Here is a 21,893-nt window from a genome sequence, read left to right on the forward strand (position 1 = left end):
TGCTGTCGATGTCAGTCTAAGCCAAGGGAGCGTCAGTGGCCACCAAGGACGTTGCTCATGGCATGAGGACAGTCTGTGGGAAAGCCCCTCTAGAGAGCATCTGTCTGGAAGAATGCAGACTGCGCACCGTCCCTCTGTCCTCCACAGTCCTTTGAGAAGTGCCAAGTGACACGCTGAGACTTGCATGGAGCCATAGCCAAATCAGAAAAGTGTCATGACCCAGACGGGCTTCCGTGTGAATGGCACCTGACCAGCAGAGGTTGACGATGTCTGACTCCTGTGCCCACCCGAGCAGAGTGCTGTGTATGGTGCCAGATTTCCTTCACTCCTCCAGAGAGACTGTTCCTCTTCCCTTAGGTGTTCATCTCCAGTCCTAAGCCGGCAAAGGCGCTGCTGTTCAGTTCAGCAACTGTTCCCCGTGCTGGCAGCTGCAGCCCCCGCTGGCCCCTCACCCCTGTGTTTGCTGTACAGATTGCAAGTGTCACCTGCATGCACTGTGTTTGAAAGGTGATCGTGGGGGCTGGGGCTCTTCCAGGGATCAGGCTTGGGATTGTACCCCAGGCCAACCAACTCCAGAGCCCATGCCCTGAGCCACTGTGGTGGCCCCTGCACTCACCTAACTCAGAGCCCAATCTTTCCAAGGCTGATTCGTAGATGATCCCTATTGTGCTTGTGACTCTGGGAAGTCCCAAGCTGGGGACTTAGACCCCTCCTGTGCTGACCCTTGTCACGTCAACCTCCACGAGGGCCCTGGCTTGGCTCAGGAGAGGACTGAGGCTCCACAGTGGGTCCAGGCAGGGCTGTAAGCGTTTCTATAATGCTTCTTCCTCCTCTTTGCAAACGTCAAGCCCAGTGCGACTCTGCAGCCCAGTGCGACTCTGGAGTGCAGAGCTGCAGCCCCTCCCGATTGCCCTTCTCCAGTGACAGCCCCTCCCATGCACAGAAGGGAGGAAGCCTGTGCAGTGGTGTTTCATTCATCCTGCGCTCTGTGACTCTAGACTCTAGAGGACTCTGTCCCTACGGTGGTTCTGAGAAGTGGGCCCCTGACCTCCCATGTAGGCTGAGCAGCTCCCTGTTTCCTTCCCATCCTCCTCTCCATGATTGGCAGAACCTTTCCCCTTCCCGAAAAGGTCATGATAAAACTGGAATTTTCTAAAGCCAAGAGCACTAAACTCTAAGAAATGGGTGTTGAACTCAGGCCACGCACACCCTAGTGTCTGTGACCATCGGTGCCTGGCCATTCTGTTAACCGGACATTTCTCTCCCACTTGCCATTTCCGAATAACTCAGAGGCTTAATATTAATTACACATTGTTTGGCCTGTTAGCTCAGGCTTATTATTAACCAGCTCTTATGACTTAAATTAACCCATTTTTGTTATGACATACTTTACCACGAGGCTCGTGGCTTGTTACCTCACATCTTGCTTCCCTGATGTGTGCTGGTGTCTGCTCTGACTCCCTCCCCCATCTTTGCTTGGACTTCCCCATAGTTCTATTCTGCCTAGCTATTGGCCAGTCAGCCTCTTTATTAACCGTAGTAATAAAGCATATCACAGCACACAGAGATCATCCCACATCAGTTCTCTGGAGCTTGTCAGGGGCAGTGATAGATGTCATGAGCTGCAATGTCTTTCTGGTTTTTAGCGCCCTTGATGCCGATAAAGTTAGGTGATCAAGTGGTCCCTCTGTAACCTCTTGTAATTTTTTTCTACTGGGTACAGTTAGAATCCAGTCAAGGCCTTTATAGCCCTGAGGATGATTGGTAGGAGCTGAGCAGCAGAGGGCCTTGGTTGGCCAGTGGCATTGCCTGCCAGAGTATCAGCCATGTGACCCCACTAGAGCCTGGACCTCGTGGGTGAGGTGTCTCCCAGTTTTGCTCCTCAGTCTGCATCTTTGGAAGACAGCGTGTCTGGGAATAGTGAACACCTGCCCTCCTAACGCTGCTGATGTCTGTTGAGTGGATCGGTAGCATGCTGACGCTCTTGTGGGTTATAATCCCAGTGCTTGGGACACTGAGGTGGGAGAAGCTTGAGTTTAAGACCAGTCTGGGTTATATCAGCAAGACCTTGTTCCAAAAATAAGCAGTCAGGGTACAGACAACCTGGCTCAGGGAGGAAAGCAGTTGCCATGCAAGCCCAGTGCACAGCCCATATGGGATGGAAGGAGAGAGGTAATTCCACAGAATGGTCCTCTGACAGCCACGTGTGTGCTGTGGTACATACAACACGCACACACACACACACGCACACGCACAGCCCATATGGGATGGAAAGAGAGAGGTAACTCCACAGAATGGTCCTCTGACAGCCACGTGTGTGCTGTGGTACATACAACACGCACACACACGCGCGCACACACACATGCACGCGCGGGCTTAAATAAGTAAAATGTGTAGTAATACACGGGCAGGCAGTGTGCTCTGTTGTTTCCTTTGTCTGCACCAAGGAAACAGACTGCGGATTGTGGGTGGTTGTATTTTCAGTGTGTTGGGACCCTCTCTACTGCATTCCCACTGTATGAGTTTTTAATAATTCTGTGTTAACAGTTTCACAGTATGGCATTTGCTGCTTATGGCATCACATGGGTGCTCAGAGTTGGGCTGGTGGGGCTTTCAGGTTTCAGGTTTTGATTGGGACACATTTAATTCCCTCTAGAGGAGGAGCGCTACGCCACCTGGAATCTCTCGCCATCTCCAAGGACTCTTGAGTCTCCCTCCTACAACACGGGAGCCCTTACTGAGTGTGCCTCTCAGTGTCTGGCTCGCTTCCCTCTGTACCTGTTTTTAGGTTCACATGTTACCGTGGGTGGGCGGGGTCACATCTTGCTGACCCACATCAGCTGGTGGCCTTTGTGTTGTCCCTGAATGGCTCTGATGAGTGAGATGGCCATTGAGTTTGCATTTGCTGGTCCGTTTCTCTGGAGCATCTCTGTCCCTGGGTATGGCACAGTAGAAGTACACTGTTTCTTTCTACAAATTCCAGAGGTTCCCCAGAAGTTGCCCCATCTCAGTCCCCTTTAGGAAGGACTGGTGGCTCTGGGCGTTGGTGGCACACACCTTTAATCTCAGCGCTCAGGAGGCAGAGGCAGGTGGAGCTCTGAGTTCAAGGCCAGCCTGGTGTAGAGTGAGTTCCAGGGCAGCCAGGGCTATACTGAGAAAGCCTGTCTCCTCTAAGTAAACAGGAAGGACTCGTGATTGTGGGCTGCCCTCGCCTTGCGCTATCTGACTTTGACCTTACTGTTTTGAGACAGGGCAGGGTCTTGCGTTATGTAGCCTAGGATGGCCTCAAACTCAAGATCTTCCTACCTCAGCCTCTTGAGTGTATGGGTCACAGATGTGTGTCACCCTATCTAACCAGCTGATGTGTTGACAGATGTCCTCCCAGGGGACATTGGTATGCACTTTTCCCAGCAGTAAGGTTTGTGGAGAATGTTGTCAGTTGCCTAGAATGTCACCTGAGACCGTTTCCAGATGTCCTTGAGGAAGTGAACTTTAACATGAGAGTCACAGCATGCGAAGCCCCAGCCCACTGCTTTTGGAGCCTTTGCTGGAGCGGCTGGGAGGACTTGTTTCCAGGTGTGAACACTCCCTCTGCCTCCAGGTCTAACCAGCCATGTGCCTTTCCTGTGCAGGCGTGACCATGAAGCTCATGGATGAGGTAGCTGGGATTGTGGCTGCACGTCACTGCAAGACCAACATAGTCACCGCCTCCGTGGATGCCATCAACTTCCACGACAAAATCCGGAAAGGTAAGAGCCTCCTAACGTGAGACTGGGAAGTAGCTCTCTGGGGCCCTGGGGCCGTTCCACTCTGCTCACACCTGCTGTCTTCTGTGTGCCACAAGAGGCAGGGAGGCAGCGCCGTGTGCTTTGTGCTTCACACACATCCAAGAGACTGGTGTTTACTGGTCTGACTTCAGCTGCAAACTCTGGGATGCTGGAGGCTTTTGTCCCCCAAGCCCAGCAGTTACTTATTCTCTTAAGGCAGACAGAGCCCTGTGATGCTCTCACTTAGACAGCTGCCACTAAACCCTGTAGGTGTCCTCCTGTGGAATAAGAGGTGGCCCAGGACAGGGTGGACAGTGACAGCAAGACAGTGCTGAGGCGCCTCGGGCACCCCCTCCTCAGCTAGTGCTCGCCCTGCAGCTCATGGGCGGGGCAGTGGAGAAGGCTAGGCCCTCACGTGACTGATTACAGCCTGGGAGCCATACAGCCCTAGCCACTACCGCTGTCTTGTCCTCCTGTGCTGAGGCCAGAGCCTGCTGGCCCTGTGTGCTCCCCAGCGCCTGGCAGGGGCTGCTATGGGGTAATGCAAGGCTGCCCCCTGGCCATAGTGAAAATAAGTAGGCTGTCCTGCAGTGGACACGGACTGCCCTGGTGATGTGGCTCCTGCTTCCAAGAATCTGTCTTGATTGACAGGTATTTGCCACAAACACAGGCAATAGTATCGTTTTAACGGTTTCCCAGGATGCCTTGTAGCTCATTCTGTGAGCCTTTAGGAGGGGAGGAGACAGGCCTGAATGTCAGATTTCATGCTTTCCTTTTCCTAGAGTTCTTGCCTGGTGACATGGCTGTTTAGCATCCCATTGTTAAATATAAACCCAAACCCACCATGGAGAGCAGGCTCTTGCACCACAGAACTGGCCCCGCCCAGCCATCCCTCGTTGACCTTGAACACTAAGAAAAGCATCCTCCATAGCAGCTTTTCCTCCATGTCCACCCGGCAATAGCTATACCAGTAAAGCCTTGAGTCAGAGAGCCCTTAAAGGAACTCCACCCTGTTCTCAGAGTGAAGACACCAAGTTAGGACCCCAGATTCTTCCCCCTCAGCCCCCTGCATGGCCAGGAGCCGCTTGGAAGGGGCTGTTCCAGAGGCAGTGGCTCTGGATTGGAGGAGTGGCTGTGAGTCAGGCAGCTTGTGTAGGGTCATTTCTGCCACCAGAGGATGTGGCATTTTGACGATGGAGACTGGTTTCTAAAGGTGCGTTTATCTGCAACACAGAAAGGGTCTGCATTTCCAAAAGTCCCTGATTTCTCGTCTGTCACACTGCTCTGCGCTGGCTTCCTCAATGGGTCCGGGCCAGGGCATTGCACAGAACCTCCTAGGCTGCCCTGGTCTTTGTGGCTAAGGAGATGTACCGGTGCCCATCTCTAATCCCACACTCAGGAGTTCAGGGCCAGCTCCGTCTACATAGTGAGCTCCGGTCACACAGGGTTACACACTGACACCCTGTCTAATGTTAAAAATGTGTGATGCGAGCCCCTTCCCTAGAACCCTCCTTCAGTGTCTCAGCCTTGCCTTGTCCTTGTACCCGTGCAGCCCGTGGCCACGAGACTTCTGACAGACATTTGCTTCCTCCTGGGGAGCAGCAGGTTGTATCTTTGGGGGTTGAAGGGACCGAGGCAGTAACGAAATAGCAGCTATGGAGTCTGGCCTACTTCTGGGCCAGTGTCCTAAGGCTTTTGCACACTGCCACCTTGCTTATTGTTTTTAACGAGATGTCCCCGTGTAGTGTCCTTTTACACGGGAGCCGTTCTGGAGTGTGTCAAGGGAGGAGGGTCCCTTTTCAGCTGACACAGGCTGTATCTTCATCACAAATATGGTCATGACATTCCGCCTTTTGTTCCTCAGTAGAGAGTCCCTGCTTCTTTAGAGCAGTGTGTTCTCCTCTGCCCTGGACACGTGGGGTTGGCAGGTCCCTCCTGCCCCTGGGTTTGTGGTGACACAGTCCAAGTGTGTCAGCAGCTATGGGGGGGGGCTGACAGGTCAGTTCTGATCAGCTGCTCAAGTCACCGTAGACCCCGAGGTATGGTGCCTCCTGAACCACTGTCCCTGTGCCTTTCCTGTGTGTGACTCCTCAGCTTTGGCATAGAGGAGGCCACAGGGGACAGTTTTGCCGCCTCCTCAGAAGAGGTGTGACACGCATCAGTGTGTACAGGATGAAGCAGCAGCTAGAGAGAGCCCTGGGAACCTGGCCTGCAGATGGGCCTGACACCCGTGGGCTCTGTGAAGTGTTAGCTCCCTGTGGTACCTGATGCCCACAAACTGGGATACTTAAAACGACAGAAACGAACTCTCTCCTGATTTTGGAGGCTAACTTCTGAGTCCGAGATGTCATCAGAGCCACATGCCCTCTGAGGACCCATATTGCCTCCTCTGGGTCCCTGTGCCCTTGGCCACAGGCCATCTTTTGGGTCTGTCTGTCAAGATTTTTCTGTCACCCAGTAGAATATTCATCAGAAGTTTTAGCAACAGCTTTATGTAGCCATAGGACTGTCCCCAGAAGGTCATCTGCCTTTGATGTTGACCTTGGATGTCATCTGACTTCACTTCTCGCATTTGAGTAGTGGCTTCTGTCTTCTGAGGCTGCATGCAGAGAAAGAGACTGGTCTATAGTGTCCTCATCAGCCTATTCCAGGGTCCATTTCTTGCTGAGTGTGGAGAGTGTTGAATGGACAGTTGAGTCTCCTGCCTCCAGGGGCTTCTGACATTCCATTCTATTGGCTTTGCTTAAAAACAAACAAAAGCTGCAAAAAAAAAAAAACCTTTTTATAGTTTTTAAAACATGTATCTGTGTCATGCCTGAATGTACATAATATGTGCATCATGTGTGTGCCTGGTACTTGTGGACTGGAACTAGAATCTGAATAGCGATGAGCCATGTGTGTACTGGGAATTGAATCCAGGTTCTCTGCAAGAGCAACAACTGCTCTAAAAACTAAACCATCTCTCCAGCCCCTTAGCTTTGTTTTTAACTAAGCTGCAGAATAGTCCCAGTCCACACATGACTATTCAGAGTATAATTAAAATGAACATTAAAGCTGGCATAGTGGGATGTGCTTATAGTCCCAGTGTAGCCTGCCCAACACAGTGAGGCCATTCCAGAAAGGCAGAAAGAGCGAGCGCATGTCCGAGGCAGCTGGGCTCCGTAGTGAAACCTTGCCCAAAGAAGAGAGACCGGAAGGGAGGATGGAAGGAGAGAGGGATGACAGGTGTTGCTTCTCAGTTGTGCAGGCGGCCAGAGCCCTCTGCAACCGTGTACAGGGCAGGGCGGACACATAGTGTCTCATTATCCAGCGCATTATATCCAACCTCCGTCCCAGGTGCTTGGGTGGCCCAGGTGCCATGTGCTGGCCTTAGCTGTGGTGCGTGCTTACCCACAGGCCACCGCCCTAGGCAAAGGGGGCGGAGCTGCAGGAGCTGCTAGCACTGGGGCCGACGGCCTCTGACGGCATCTCGTGTGCCCACTGATGCACCAGAGCCTTCTTCCGTGGGGCGCCATCCATCTTCCCACAGTCTGTATTGAGGCCTCCTTGCTAGCAAGTGTGCCCTCAGTCACAGGGGTCCCTGTGAACCTAGACACTCCCTTCATCTCGGTGCTTGGACGTTCTGGGTGCCTGCAGAGTGAAGGGCCCTGCTTCTTCCTGGGGAGAGGCAGGTGGGGAAGAGTTTGGGAGACCCTAGGGCAGCCATTCAAAGGGTGGCCTTTGAGTTGGGAGGAAGCATTGGTCAGCAGGGTTTTGATGGAGGCCAGTGGCACACTTCTCAGCCACTCAATTCAGGCCTGGTCAGTGTCTTTTCCCCCAGAGTAAACCAGGGCCTCAGGCTCCCCTGGGCCCTGGGGGCCAGCAGGGTGCTAGGTCTCTATAGTCCACTGCCCGTGTTTAAACCCTTCCTCACCTCATAGCGGCACCCTGCTTTGCCTCTAGGCATTCCAGACTGGGAGGCATGGCCAGATCTGCAGTGGAACACGAAGGCTAATTAGGAGTGGACTGTTCTTGGCAGCGTCTGTGGAGAAGAGACCAAGGATTAGGGAGAAGTGTGTGGGGAGAGGGAGGCCATGTGGGGTATGGAAGGGAAGGTAGGGGTCAGAGCAGGGACACCTAAAGGCTTACCCCACCTGTTAGCTGCCTCTCCCCACCTCGCTGGATCTGGTTCCCCTGGCCTTGAACCTGCAGGGCCTCTGAGTGATGCTCTGTGGCTCTCTGTCGCCAGGGCTGAGGACTTTTGACATGGGCTTCAGTGTGATCCTGTTTCTCTTAGTGGCCCAGTCAGGTGCCAGCCATAGTGGATCGCTGTGTCTGTGGGGTCCCTCTGAGGCTTGTGTGTGACATGTGATGCGGCTCTCAGGCCCGAGTTTGGGGTGTTCTTTGTGTGGCATGGCGTCCCTGGCTCTCCAGACCCCACCTCCTGGACCTCTGAACTTGAACTTGGAGTTAGAAGCGTTGGGCTTCCGGCTCCAACATTAAACCATGAGCAGCCCTGGCCTTGCTGTTTGTTGTGCAGGGCAGGCCATGGGTTCCGTGCTTGACAGCAGCACACGTTCCCTTGTCCTTTGGGTCAGGGTTTGCAGAGCCTGGGACTGGCCTCGTGTAGCAGTGTGCAATAGCTGGCCCTTCCGCAGTGGGCCCTCCCTCATAGGATCCTTGGACTTTGGGGAACTCTGGCCGGCTTCCCCTTTTCTGCATCTCGCTCGCCCCGCGGCCCAGCTCTTAGTGGCTGTTTAGAGAACCGCTGCAAGACCTGGGTGACTAGTCCAAGCTCCTAGGCCCTGAGCTGGTGACAGTCCCAGGATGTGGTACAGGCGTGCTCACCTGTCAGATGCTTGTATGTGACTGAGCAGTGCAGCTCGCATCAGGCCGCCTGTTGCTGACCACCTGGCTCCTTCCTTCCCTCCCAGAAATGGCCATGTCTGCGCTGAAGCCGCTGTGTAAGTATGACGGTGAATGGGGAGTGGAGCTTTCTGGTACTTCTCAGCAGAGAGCTCTGCACCTTCACTGTCTCTCTCTGGCTGTCTCCGTGTGTCCTGCAGGGCCTGTCTCGGAGCTAGATATGTGTTGTAGGCCCCCGCAGCCACACGGGTCCCTGCCGAGTGACCCCCATGGCCTGGCCCAGGAGAAGACCGTGCTGGAGGTGGGAGGAGGGCTCTGGTCACACATCATTCAGAAGTGGCAGCAGCCAAAGCCCCCACAGGCCACACCCATCATGGATGGGGTGAGGACCCTTGGCAAGCAAGCACCCTGGGGCTGCCCACCTTTCCTCACGGTTCCCCGAAGGTCAGGCTTTCTTGTGTCCATTTACAAGAGCGGAACCAAGCACCCTGAGGCCAGAAACTGCCAAGGGTGGAGAGGGGCAGGGCCCAGCAGTGGAGGGTCAGCGGGAGGGTGGGTGGGGTCAGCGGGAGGGAGGATAGGGGGTCAGCGGGAGGGGTGGGGGGGTCAGCGGGAGGGAAGAGGCAGCAAGCCAGGAAGAGGAACCCAGGCTGGGGTACCGTGTGCCCAAGGGAATGGCGGTGTGTGTTGGCTTAGACATCACTCGGGCATTGACAGAGACACCGAGGTCACCACCACCTGACACCCGGTTGGTGCTAAGAGGTGAACCTGGGTGCAATCCCGAATGACAGCCAACAACTCCGAGGGTGAAACTTGAGTAAACCTGACAGATCGTCACATGGCCCCACCAAGAGCTTGGCGCCGTGGCTTGTGTCAATCCAGCATAGAGATTAGGAGCCTGTGGGATATTCTCTGGTGCTCAGAATGGCACAGTGGGGCATCTGTGTGGCCAGTGGGCACCACCCTGCCCTGGAGGACAGGGAGGGCGGCAGGTTTGACCTTCACCCGAGGCAGGGCTGAGCAAGCCCACCCACAGCCTGGCTGACGACCTGCCCAGCCTGGCCCTGTGTCAGCAGGGCTGGAGCCAGCGGCTGCCACACGTACCGGGACAGCACCGAGTGTCTGCTCAGGGGACAGTGACTCACATGGACTAACAATGGCACGTGCTAATAACTTGTCATACGTCCTCGTAGTTGCTGCTGCCTGTGTTGCCTAACCCAGTGTCTTAACTGTCCCCAGTAACATGGTTTCTCACTGACCTGCCCCTGCCTACTTGGTGAGTAGAGAGCACGCCGGCATCGGCTAATGCAGTGGTGTCCTGTACCCTGCAGGCTGCGTCATCACCATCTCTGGACGTATGACCTTCACGAGCAATAAGTCCATGGAGATTGAAGTCCTGGTGGACGCCGACCCTGTGGTGGACAACTCACAGAAGCGATACCGGGCCGCCAGCGCCTTCTTCACCTACGTGTCCCTGAACCAGGAGGGCAAGCCACTGCCTGTACCGCAGCTTGTGGTGAGTGTCCTAAACCATGGGCTGTGCTTAGGTCTAATGAAGTCTTGAGGAGAAGCCCCTTGTAAGCTCTAGGCATAGGCTGGACAGATGGATCAGACCTCTCTGAGCACATCACCATGGCTGGCACACTGCCTGGAGCTCCTGGCAATGTGTAGGTGTGCTGGACTAGGGTCTTAGAAACATGTCAAGCCTTGTGTCCTCAAGTGCATAGTATGTGTCATATGAGACAGGGAAAGACCTGAGCCTGCCCCTAAGGCTGCCACTGTTCATACCTTCCTGGAGCTCCGCTCCTGGTGGAGGAGGGAGGGAGTGCTCACTGGGTGAACAGGGGCGGGCATACTGCAGAATGCCGACCAGCAGCTACAGGGGTAAGTTCCTTCACAAGAAAGGCTTTGACCAGAGGCCTGAGGTGGGAAGCAGGGAGGAGTCCTCTCGGGAGACTGTGCAAGGACAGGGGCACACAGGAGCAGAGGGAAGGCGCACACAAACAAAATGACGGCTAGAACCAAGGCCTTTCAGTACCTTGAGCGATTGGGGTCTCAGATGGTCACAAGATGGGCAGCTCCAGTGCTGGGCGGGTGGTCAGCGTCTTCTCAGGCTCAGTCTGACGAGGCCCCCTATGTCTGGAAGTAGAGAAGGCTGCTGTGGGTGTGGTCACAGCCGTGTGGGTGAGGTCACAGCCGCTGCACGGGACCATGGGTCCTCCTTCCTGGATAATAGTCAAGTGCTCCCCACAGCACCTTTGTTTTGGCTCCCAGGACCGAAAGCCCAACCCTGATGCAGGGTGTATTCTGGAAGGTGGGTTCATATAGCCCATGTGCCCTGTTTCTTTTTAATTCAACTCTAGGGTATAGTTAGAGGGCCAGTGCAGAGCTGCGTCCTGGACAGTGTAGGGGCTGCACTGACCCAGAGAGGGGAGGGGAGGGGGGGAGAGGGAGGGGGAGAGAGGAGGAGGGAGGGGAGGGGAGGGGGGAAGGCACTAGAACTAGAGGTGGGCTGCAGAGGATAGGTGAAGGACACCCACCAGGTGGCAGGGGTGGTCTCTGTCCCCAAGTGTGAGGTTCTGCTCTTGGTATTGTCCTGTGGGTCCAGTCACTTGTTGCCTGTTAACTCTGCACTTGTCGAGGCTGCCCCTTGGTTCTTCACTGCGGTGTGCTGGGGCCCCTGATGAGGGTTAGAGCAGTCAGCAAAGGCAAAGCAAAAGACTTGCAGAGAGATTCCCCGGGCTTGGGTGTGCTAGGGAAGCAGCCACGCACGCACGCACACACGCACAAGCCCTAGGCCTCAGTGCACCCTGAACCGCGCGGTTACACGAGTGTGTACACTGCCCCACTGCGCGGTTACACGAGTGTGTACACTGCCCCTCGTGCTCCCGCCTGCCCCTACCCCCGCTGCCAGCCATCTTGAAGCTCCTGTCTATTTTTAGCTCCCTCCCCAGGGCCTTGCTGACATGCAATGCAGCCTCCTTTGCTTCTGTGGAGGTGTTTCCCGATGTGGGGAGGGCTTGTTGCCGGGGTCTCTGCAGCGGCTGTCATGTTCCGACCGACTGTCAGCACAGACCAGCCTGTGCTAGAAGCGTGGGCCACACCTTCCGCTCGCTCCCTTCCTCCCTGTGGCTGTGCCCTCTGACCTTGGGGTGGGAATGAGCCACAGCCACTGGAACGGCAGTGGGAAGGCGTGGTTGGAGAGCTGCCTCTGGCGGCTTAGGACCTGTGGCGCCCTGGACACCCAGTGACCCTTTTAGCTGAGGTAAGGGAAATGATTTGAAGAAGGTAAGAGTAACACAGAATTGGTGTGGCCAGAGCCCCTGGCCCCTTATGTGGGCAGCATACCCAGTTAGAGCGCCACACCCGAGACCCCCAACAAGATGGACTCTGTAAACCAGAGGCTGCCCAGCGTGAGTCTGAGGAGGCAGGGCGCACAAAGCAGACTTGGTTTTTATGTTCTCAGAACATCTGGATCTGGCTGCAAAGCTGGCTGCTCCGTCACAGGATGCCACAGCTCCTGTTGTTGCCTCTCATGCCTGGCAGTCACTCCGGCAGGCAGGGCCAGACCCGGCCTTAGTCAGCAGCTTAAAGTGGGGGCCGTGAAGAGAGAGAGAGGGCGGTGGCCAACTTTCTTCTCCTTTCAAAGTGAGGCTTGCTCATAGCCAGAGGAGCTCAGCCGAGGCTCAGTGAGGTGTGCATTCTCTTGTCTCTCATCTGTGGAGTGCCTCACCGAGCACCACACAGATCCCTGGGGCAGTGGGCCGGGTTTGCTGAAGACTTATTGTGAGCCCTGGCGTTGTCACGCCGTGCAGAGTGCCTGGGGGAAACATTGCTCCTTTCCCTTGTTGTTGGGGGTGGAGGGTGGGCTTAGGATTTCAGATGGTTCGGTCCCTGGTGCCTTGGCTCTGTCTGGTGGGCCTCGGGAGGGCAGAGCATCATGCCCAGAGGAGGTCATGGTAGAGCTGTTCCTCTCACAGCGGCTAGAGAGAGCGGGCAGGGCTGTCTCTAGAACTGTCTTCAGCACAGTGTCAACGCTCCCTTGGCGCTGTGCTGTGGGGTTGTGTGTAGAAGGGGCCTTGGCTGTGGCTGTCCCTTCTCTCTTAGGCTCTTGGTACCTGACTGGAACTGTTACCAGCCATGTTGTCGTTCTCTGAGGTCCCTCTGTGTGGCTCAGTAACAACTCACTTGAAAGTCTTCCCAGCCTTTGTGTTGAGGGGGAGACAGGACAAGAGTTTTTGTGGCACTCAGTCTCTGTGGTCCCCAAGTCTGATCCCAGTCACACAGCAGAGAGGGCCTAGGACGGGCTACACTTCCTGGCCAGCACTGCAGAAGGAACAGACACCCTGGGGGAGGGAGGGAGGGAGGGAGGGAGGGAGGGAGGGAGGGAGGGAGGGAGGGAGGGAGGGAGGGAGGGAGGTCCTCAGGGAAGGCTCTTACCCTGGGGTAGAGACAGGGGCTCTAGCTTCTTCTCAGCCCTCAGGCTTCTGCAGGCTCTGAGGGACCATGTTCAAGCCTACAGGATTGTAGGGCCATGCTTGGGACACCCATACTGTCCTGAGCTACCCAAGACCCTGTATCTGCCTCCATCTTGTTTAGCCAGTGTGCATCTCTCAGTAGCCTTTGGCAAAGCAGAAAGCGCAACAGCTTGGTGTATCTGTTCCAAGAAGGCATGGGTACTGCCCAGCCTCGGGAGCAAGGCAGCCCCTACCGTGCTAGCTCTCAGGAATGAGTCACACATGAGGACATCCAGGGTATTCTTTGTTCAGTATCTCTTTGCCTCTGGGTGTGCAAGATAACTCTAATGATCAAAACATGCCAGAACTCTAAAGCGGACTGTGGGAACATAGGGGCTGGTGAGCCCTGTAGTCCCCAGAGCCAGGGGGCTGGGCACAGCTGAGAGGACCGTGCCCCTCCCCAGGCCTGCCGCCGACTGCACCCCAACCTCCACACCCACCTCCTGGCCCTCGAAGCTGTAGGTGTCTCTTGAGGACCCTCAGGCCCAGGCTACCACGCGCGCGCACAGACACGCACACATGCACACACACGCACACACGCACTCACTGAGCACTGAACTGTTCCTGGCTGTCTGCTGAGTTGCCTCTGAGACTCAGCTGCCCTCCTTGGGGTCCACTCAGGCCAGTCCAATGGGGTAAGTTAGAACAGGGGCCTGTCACTGGTCACAAGGACGCTGTGGCTTGATGGGGTGAACCCGCCAGCACAGTGGCCAGGAGGGCAGCCATACAAGAAGGCCCAATGTCAGGTTTCCAGAGGACAGGGGAAGGAGGCGCCACAGCCCCAGTCACTCCCCTGCCGCAGAAGCGAAGTGTTACGGGCAGGAGGCAAGGTAAGGCCTGGGCCACTGAGGCATGTTTTATGGTGGCCAGCTCAGGCTCCTCGCATGTCCTGGGGCAGGGAACCTCCACCCCCCAGTCTTCAGCCTGCAGCACACTGTTAGTACACCATCTTAGAGCACTCCTGAGCTCTGTGCAAGGTTCAGAGAGAAGTTCTGGAGCCTGGGAGGGGGGGGGATGCGGAGAGACCCTCCCCACTTGCATGCATGTGTGCACAATGTGGAATCAGTAAACACACCACCGCCAGCAGGAGAGCTGAGTTCTGAGGGAGTTTACTGGCTACACTCAGTCCCGCCTGTGTCATTGCGGGCTGCGGGCTGTGCCAAGCCTGCTGGAGACATTGGCAGATCTATCAGTGTCTTTTACAAACCATCGGTTTTGAATCCGGACACGAAGGCCGTACATACCTGTGTAGATTAAGACCTCCTAGCTGGGTGGTGGCGCACGCCTTTAATCCCAGCACTCAGGGAGGCAGAGGCAGGTGGGTCTGTGAGTTCCAGGCCAGCCTGGTCTAGGGCTACACAGAGAAGCCTGTCTGGGGGAGAGCAGGGGTAGACATCCTTGTTTTGATCAACTATTCATCCTGCTGGATCCAAGTCCAGTTCTCACCTCCACCAAGATGAGAAAGAACTCAGGGCAGAGCCTGCAGGAAGGACACAGCTCTGGCTGGGGCCTGGCCAGTGAACCATCCTTACTGTCTTTGTTGTTGTAGAGACAACTAACGTGGGAGCTGTGAGCGGGACTGCAGAGTCTAACAAGCCTGTGCCCATGGGAGAGGCCCTCATGGGCCGACTCCTCCCTCTGCACAACTGATTCCCTGCCAGCAGCCTTCTGGTGGCCTTTATGCAGGGGGTTTCCCAGCCATGTGGGAACAAGGTATTTTAGGTGACAACCCGTCCCTGCAGATAAGAGGAAGGTATGGATGAGCCTCCCCGGTGAGGTTTCTGCAGGAGACCTAGAGTTGACGGTCCACCTTTCAGGTGCCTGGCCTGGCCCTGGTGTGGTCAGAGTCTCTCTCAGGCAGAGCTGGAGTGTTACTCTGTCAGTCCTTCTCACTGGGGGGGACAGAGTCCTGTGCTGAGTCTCACACTCTGGCCTGATGCCTCCACATGCTGGAGTCCCGAGACCCCTCTCGTCTCCCAGTGGGTCATGGGAGAGAATGCACTGACTGTATGGCTTCCCAATTAAGGTTTGTGTCCCCCGGGCTTGCAGGAAGGTGTTTTGTCACCACTGGAAGCCCCCTTTGGACCAGACACTGACTAATTACAAAAAAGACAAGCTATTGATGAACCAGCCACTCCCCCTCTGCTATGCTGTGAGTGGTGCCTTCCTGAAGCACAGAAATTGCTTTGCAGCATGAGGCTCTGGGAGCCACAGGCTTCCCCGGGTGGAAGCAGGACCCGGAGATGGCACTTGGCAGGATGTGCGGGGGAGGGGAGGAGACGCAGATTGTGCTGGAGCTGTCAGGCAGGGGGAAGGGCTTGACGCTCAGTGCCAGGCTGAGCCCTGAGCATCCAGAGGGCAATATGGAGCATCACCCTTGGCCTTGAAGCTGCCTTCAAGGCCCAGCTGACTTAGATGACCCCCAGGCCATTGGGCTCTCCTCCCTGGCCACTGCCTTGAGCTAGCAGCAGTTGCCTCCTTAAGCACCGGAGTGCATGTGGCCTCAGGAGGCAGGATGACTCCACAGATGCTCATGCATGTGAACACATGTGAGGGACACATGTGCTAGGCCCCATGGGAAATACTTGGAGTGTCCCCCAGAGTTCTTACTTCATGGTGAGGGAGCCTAGCCACAATGCGTGGAGACCCATGGACCCAGACTCCACCCTGTCGGCTTCCCACCCTGCCGTTCCCACGTCCTCTCTGTCTTACCTTTTGCCCTTGCTGTGGCTGGGGGAACCTGCTTGGGGCTGCGGGTGGGCACTCTAGCAGCCAGGAGCTGCCCATGGCCCTGTGCTCACCAGCCCTTCTTCCTGCACACAGCCTTCGGTCTTCTCTCCCCACCTCCCTAGATGTGAGAAACAGCACAGCCAGCATCGTATTGTTTGTTTACTTTGCCCATGGAGGGGGTCTGGCTGCAGCATGCAGCAACTGTGTCATGGGGAGGACAGTGCACAGGGAGCCGTCTGTCTCGGCCTGTTAGACCCAGACCCAGCAGGGACGTGGCCGTTCTGTTAGTCACTGGGTAGGAAAGCCCACCAGCCCCTCTGAGCCGGGGGCCTTGTCTCCACGTGGGACCAGCTCTGCCTCCCTGCCTCTGCTGTCTTCTCTTGCTCGCAAATGAAAGACCCTTGGCTCTTGGAATGTATCTGCCCTGCTAGGTAGGACCTCCAGGGAAGGAGGCCTTTGCCATCTTGGGATGGGATGGTAGTGAGGCAGAATTTGACTCCCTGGCCTGACTGGATTCCCTCTGAGCACAGGATACTGAGTGCAAGCCATGGTCCCTAAGATCAATGAGGCCATCAGTTGGCACCTTCCTCATAGGCCCCTGCAAAGCCCTGGCCATGCTCACTGGCCACCGTCCCGCACACCCATCACCAGGCAGCATTCATTTTGGCTGAGGGCAGAGCCTGGTGATGAGGTCACTGCCGATATTAAGCATCAGAGATACATCAGAGTAGCCTCAAGGCCCCATGCCAAGCTTTGCCATCTGTCCTGAGCTGACCGCTACAGCTGCTCCACTTTGGCCCATGCCCTCCTTGGGTCCTACAATGAGGGCCCTAATGAGACACGCACTCTTCGCCTTTGAGGCACATTCTGGAGACACTAATCCTGTTGGCTGTTGAGGCTGCAAGGCTGTGACAGAGAATGGCTCAGACCGTCTGTCACAGCTGGGCATGGGCTCCTTGTTGGCCCCTGCACTGATGTCTGCCACCTCCCTGTCCGGGCACATATGATACCCAATGTGGTGTCTGCATAGTTTCAGTAGACGATGATTCCCACATGAAGCTGCCTTTCCCCATGCCCCAGTCCTCTTAAACTACGTCATCTGGAAGGGAGCTTGTTCACATACTCGGGGGTTGTAAGGCTCTGGCTTTTCCTGGTATGTTGTGAGGTCATGTTTCTGACTCTGGGGACCTGGAGGGCCTGGTATTCAGTCCTGAGGTAAACGTGGGCTCTGCTCCCATGCATGGGGCACTTACTGGTCACTGTCGCCCGTTGTATTGGTTATGGCTACGGGCGTTCTGAGTTACCGAGTTACCGTGTCTCTAGTTCTAGGAGCATGCGGCCCCTCATGACTGTGTCAGGGAGGGGGCTGCCTAAGTGAGGAAGAGTTTGCCCTGTGGCCAGGAACTCTGTAGGGGGAGGGGCTGCTAGGCCACTCTCTGGAAGCCTCTCTGCTGTGAAACAGAGCCCTATCCTTCACAGGCTCCCAGTGGGGGAACCCAACAGGGAATGGGAGCTCAAACTGGCCTCAGGTGGCCAACCCCTAGGCACTCTGCCTTTGTGTAAACTAGAGTGTTCCCTCCCTCCCCACCACCACCACCACCACCACCAATAGTTAAAAAGGCAGGAGACAGTTCAACTGGGAGGGACTTAGTATCTAGGAAAGCAGCTCCTCTCCCACAGGCTCACAGAGACCCCCGAAAGAGGACTCTGTCTGTGGGAGAACAGGGCACAGTTGGCAGACACAGGCAGGCTGTAGTCCAGGAGTGACCCCCACACGCCCTCATTAGATGTTCAGAGAACACACTCAGGGTGATACTTGAACATCTGGTCCAGCTCCCAGATGTGCATTCAGCATGGCCCTCCCAGGTGAGGGCAGTGCCCCCATCTCGTCTGGAGCCGAGGGTAACTACTGATAGTGCCACATGGACCGTGAGTAACCCCACCAGCTCTCAGTGCCTTTAGGCCCACTGGGCACGTGCTAAATGAAATCCTGGCCACGTTTACCCTGTGAGGACTCAGGGTCGTGTGGGTTAACTCGGAGTAGGGATGAGAGAGATGGGGTCGCTGCCTGTGCACGCTGGGTTAGGGTTAGACACAAGCTAGACACAGCACACCCTAATGAGAAAGAGAAGCCCAGAGGGGTTGCATAACTGCCCAGAGTGACAGGTGAGTGGCCGAGCGTCCGCCCCGACTCCCGCTCTGTAGCTGCCTGCTAGATCAAGGACTTATCAACAGCAAGGTGTAAGACAGCAAACCCAAGGGCCTCTGGTGAACTGGAGCTCCTCTCTTCCCAGCTGTCCCCTGACTGAAGACACCCTCCCTCTGTGGGCACCAGCCTGTCTGAAGAACAGGTCACTTGCCTTCTGAGGAGCACAGAGCTTGTGTGTAGAAGCCCTAAGCCAAGTGCTGTGACTGGTCCGTCCAGGTGCACACTGGCAACTAATGCCCCTCCCCTTATAGAGTTCTTGGCCCTGGGTCCCCTCTTCCTCAATCAGAGCCAGAGTCAGGAGAGGTCCTGGCCTGCTGGAGCCTAGAGGTAGAGGTGACTCAGGGCGCCATAGCCCTAGCCAAAACCATGGCCCAGGTGGCCCATGAGCGACAACACCGTACCCCCTGGGCTGTGGAGGTCACAAGGAGAGCACATGAGCAGGTGGGCGAGGAGAAGGCATGGTACCAGCAACCCCTGACTAATGCCGGAGCAGTGGTTTTCCTTAGCATGGACAAACCAGCCTGCGAAAGCCTCTTTAGCCAGGTGAAGCAAACGATTTCAGATCTTAGTGTCAGTGTTTTCCATGGAACGACCGAGCGCTCTGTAGGTGCTGCGCCCATGGCCGTGGCTGTCAGAGGAAAAGCGGTCCTAGCACTGCACAGGAGGTGCTCTGTGCTTTTTATTTGCAACTCTTGTCTCCCACCCGGGGACCCCAATGCAACTTGTGTATGATGGGGTGGGGGGAGGAATGGCAGTGACGCACGCCTTTAATCCCAGCACTCAGGAGGGGAGGCAGGTGGATCTCTGTGAGTTCGAGGACAGCCAGGGCTACATTATGTGTGTACTGAAGACACTGCACACAGGAACTAGAATCCTTGTGGACAGCATGTCCTTGGCTCCCAGCTGGCACAGCCCAGACAGTGTACACCTGGTGACATTTAGACAGCAATTCTGGGGACGCTGGAGGAAGGAAATATTTGGTGTGACTTGACATTAAGTCCTCTGGCTGGTGGTTCTCCTTTGCCAATACACTGATGTCTGTAAAGCGTGTAGGCCTAAAAATAGCTGCCAGGACTTGGTGTCACCCTGGATGAAGGGCACCTGCCCCATTTCCTGGGCTTTTGGATACCCTCATAATGTCACAGGGAGATGGCATCCTGGCAGAATTAGCAGGCACAGGCGGGGCAGATGGGGCCTCAAAAGGGACCACCCAATTGCTGCTCCCATGACATCTGCCCAGGGGTTCATAGTGAAACCAGGCCTTTCCTAAAAACGAAGTCCCAGCTGGCCAGAATAACAGATGTAAATCAGGACCATTCCCCCAGCAAAACCCAGCCTGCAGCTAAATCCCTCTGGTTAGCTGGTCCTGCCTACCGATGCTGTGGCCCCAGATGCTTAAGTTGCTCAGCCCAAGGTGCCACTGCCTGAGGACCTCACAGTCCAGGGCAGGGTGCTAGGGCCCCCCCCCCACGGGTGGTATTGTTACTCTTATTGTAAGGCCATAGCCTACATGACGTCCCTGCCTTCCCTTTGTGACAAAGGCTGGACAGTTGTCTGCTGGAGTGGACCGATCCCTTTCCTTCATGACACTTGACCCAAACATGACAGCCCATCGCCAGACACTCTGGCCTGTGTCTCCACACACTGTGGAAGGTGGGGCAGGGGTCCTTGTGCCTGGCACCCTCCAGGGACAGTGCAGATCTCATGAGCTCTCTGGTGACCCTAACGTGTTCTCTTTTGTGTACGCCACAGCCTGAGACCGAAGACGAGAAGAAGCGCTTTGAAGATGGTAAAGGCCGCTATCTGCAGATGAAGGCGAAGCGACAGGGCCACACAGAGCCTCAGCCCTAGGTGTCTTCCTCCTGTCCCTGGGGTCAGCACAGTTGTGGTGGCAGCCCCATGAGCAGTCACTTAGAAGTAACCCCTTGGCCAAAACCCCAATTTCCACTGAGAGCTGGTGTTGTATGAAGTATTGCGTGGCAGTGTTACCTTGCCCTGTTCCCAAAACCTGTGCACCAAAGCTTTATTTATATCCCTCCAGTAACTGCTCCCCAGTGTTGTCCCAAAGGCCACCAGGACATAGGGCACACTGAATGGTCTGTGAAGAAAACAGCACCACTAATAAAGATGCTGTCTGGCTGGACCCGTGACGCCTGGGTGGTCATTTGTTTGAGGTGGGGGGGTCTGTTTTCTCACTGGGGGCCCTGCCTCCTCGTGCAGCCTCAGCCCTCCATTCCTGGGGGCTCACTGCCTTCCTTCCGGGCTCCGCCCCTCCCATCACCAGCGCTGGAAACTCAAAGAGAGGTGCACTTGGGGCCTTGCATCTGAGTGGAATCCTGGCTTTCGTGGGAAGCTGCCTGTCTTGTGTGCACTCCCTTAACAAGGACTCCTTGTCCCTCTCCTTACTTATGGCCTAAGCAGGCGGCAGGTGCAGAGACTGTGCTGCCTGGTCCAGATCCCACATCTTCTGGGGGTCTCCCCGCTGCTCAGGCAGGGGCCACTTGGAGAGGCTCCTGTGGAATTCTTGTCGGTGGGGTCGGAGTGGCTGTGTAGCTACAGATAGGGTGTGTGTGTGTGTGTGTGTGTGTGTAGGGGAGCACATGTGCATGTCTGTTGCTGTATGAATATGTGGTGTGAGGTTCTGTGCACATTGTATCTGTGTTGCTGTATGTAGCAGTGGATGTCTGCTAAGGAGCTATCTGTGTCATCATTGGGATATATGCCTGTGCTTGTGGCCCAGCTGCCTTGGGGAGGGTGTGCAAATAGCCACCAAGGCCTCTCCAGGGGCCAGGACTCCACCCCCTACCCACCAAACAGCCAGAGGTGGCGCCTGAGTTTGTCCGTGAAGGCCAAACATGTGTCCTACCACATGGAGAAGGCAAACTCCTGCCAACAGCTGCAGCCTATCACACAGCTCCCGAGGCCCCTGGAGGAAGAACCCAGCTGCAGATGTGTGCAGAAATACACGCCAGGAGTTTCAGCTTCAGAATCTGTCTCGGCCTGGGTCCCAGAAGACGGGGTTACTTCCTACCCGGAAGTAGGGGAGGGAACCAACCCTTCCACATACAGCCACATATCAGCTCTGTCCGTCCCTCAGGTCCCTGAACAACTTTGAGGTCTCCAGTCTAAGCCACAAGTATACCCTCAATGCCATGAGGAGGCCTCTGGGGCCAGCAGACAGGAGCACAAACTCCAAGATCTTGAACCCAGACCCAGCCATTGTCCTAAGCAGGACCTGGGCTGTGGGCTCCCTGGGGCATGTCTGTCGTAGACAGCATTAAAATGCCACACTTGATCACAGCTGCCCTCTGCTGGCAATCTATTTATAACCAGGGTTGCCTGCGTAAGAGCCAGTGGTCCACAAAGGGGCCGAGAGCCCTGACCACGCCCGGGCAGTGTGGGGAGTGTGGGAGGGCTCACCTGGGACTATCCCAGCCCTGAACAGTAATATGAACCCTTCCTTTATATAAAAACAGATCTCGACTGTCTCAGACGACTGACCGTAAGGCCCACCCTGGCACCCAGGGTACAGGAGGTTAGCTACCAAGTAAGGGTAGCTTGCGGGACACCGGGCAACTATTGGATTGTAGTAAGTGTGGGTCTGATCCTAGGTACCCATCTTCCTGTGGGCACAGCTGTCTGGTCCATGGAGGATAAAGGGGGTTCTGTCCCACACAACCCTAGATTATGCCCAGAAGACTGTGTCATTGTATCTCCTGGGTGGAGGACCAGCTCCACTCTTACTGGAGAGGTCTTACGAGCTGCCAGGGAGAACAGGACATTTCCCTCTACGTAGGAGCCCTGGACTAGAGGTACAAGCCTGTG

General features: G+C 55.8%; 1 protein-coding gene across 3 annotated transcripts in view; it reads left to right on the forward strand.

The window, feature by feature from the left end:
- The window catches only part of Acot7 (acyl-CoA thioesterase 7), an 88,000-nt gene extending 67,789 nt beyond the window's left edge, over positions 1–20,211 (forward strand). For all 3 annotated transcript variants that reach the window (XM_051173936.1, XM_051173935.1, XM_051173934.1), the window contains exons 7-9: positions 3,633–3,749; positions 9,944–10,128; positions 19,821–20,211. In XM_051173936.1, the coding sequence (XP_051029893.1) occupies positions 3,633–3,749; positions 9,944–10,128; positions 19,821–19,919 (401 nt within the window). In that variant the 3' untranslated portion in view covers positions 19,920–20,211. The remainder of the gene's footprint in view (positions 1–3,632; positions 3,750–9,943; positions 10,129–19,820) is intronic.
- The last annotated feature ends 1,682 nt before the right edge of the window (positions 20,212–21,893 follow it).

Source organism: Phodopus roborovskii, unplaced genomic scaffold (genome assembly GCF_943737965.1).
Source record: "Phodopus roborovskii unplaced genomic scaffold, PHOROB, whole genome shotgun sequence".
In the NCBI taxonomy this organism is placed as follows: Eukaryota; Metazoa; Chordata; class Mammalia; order Rodentia; family Cricetidae; genus Phodopus; species Phodopus roborovskii.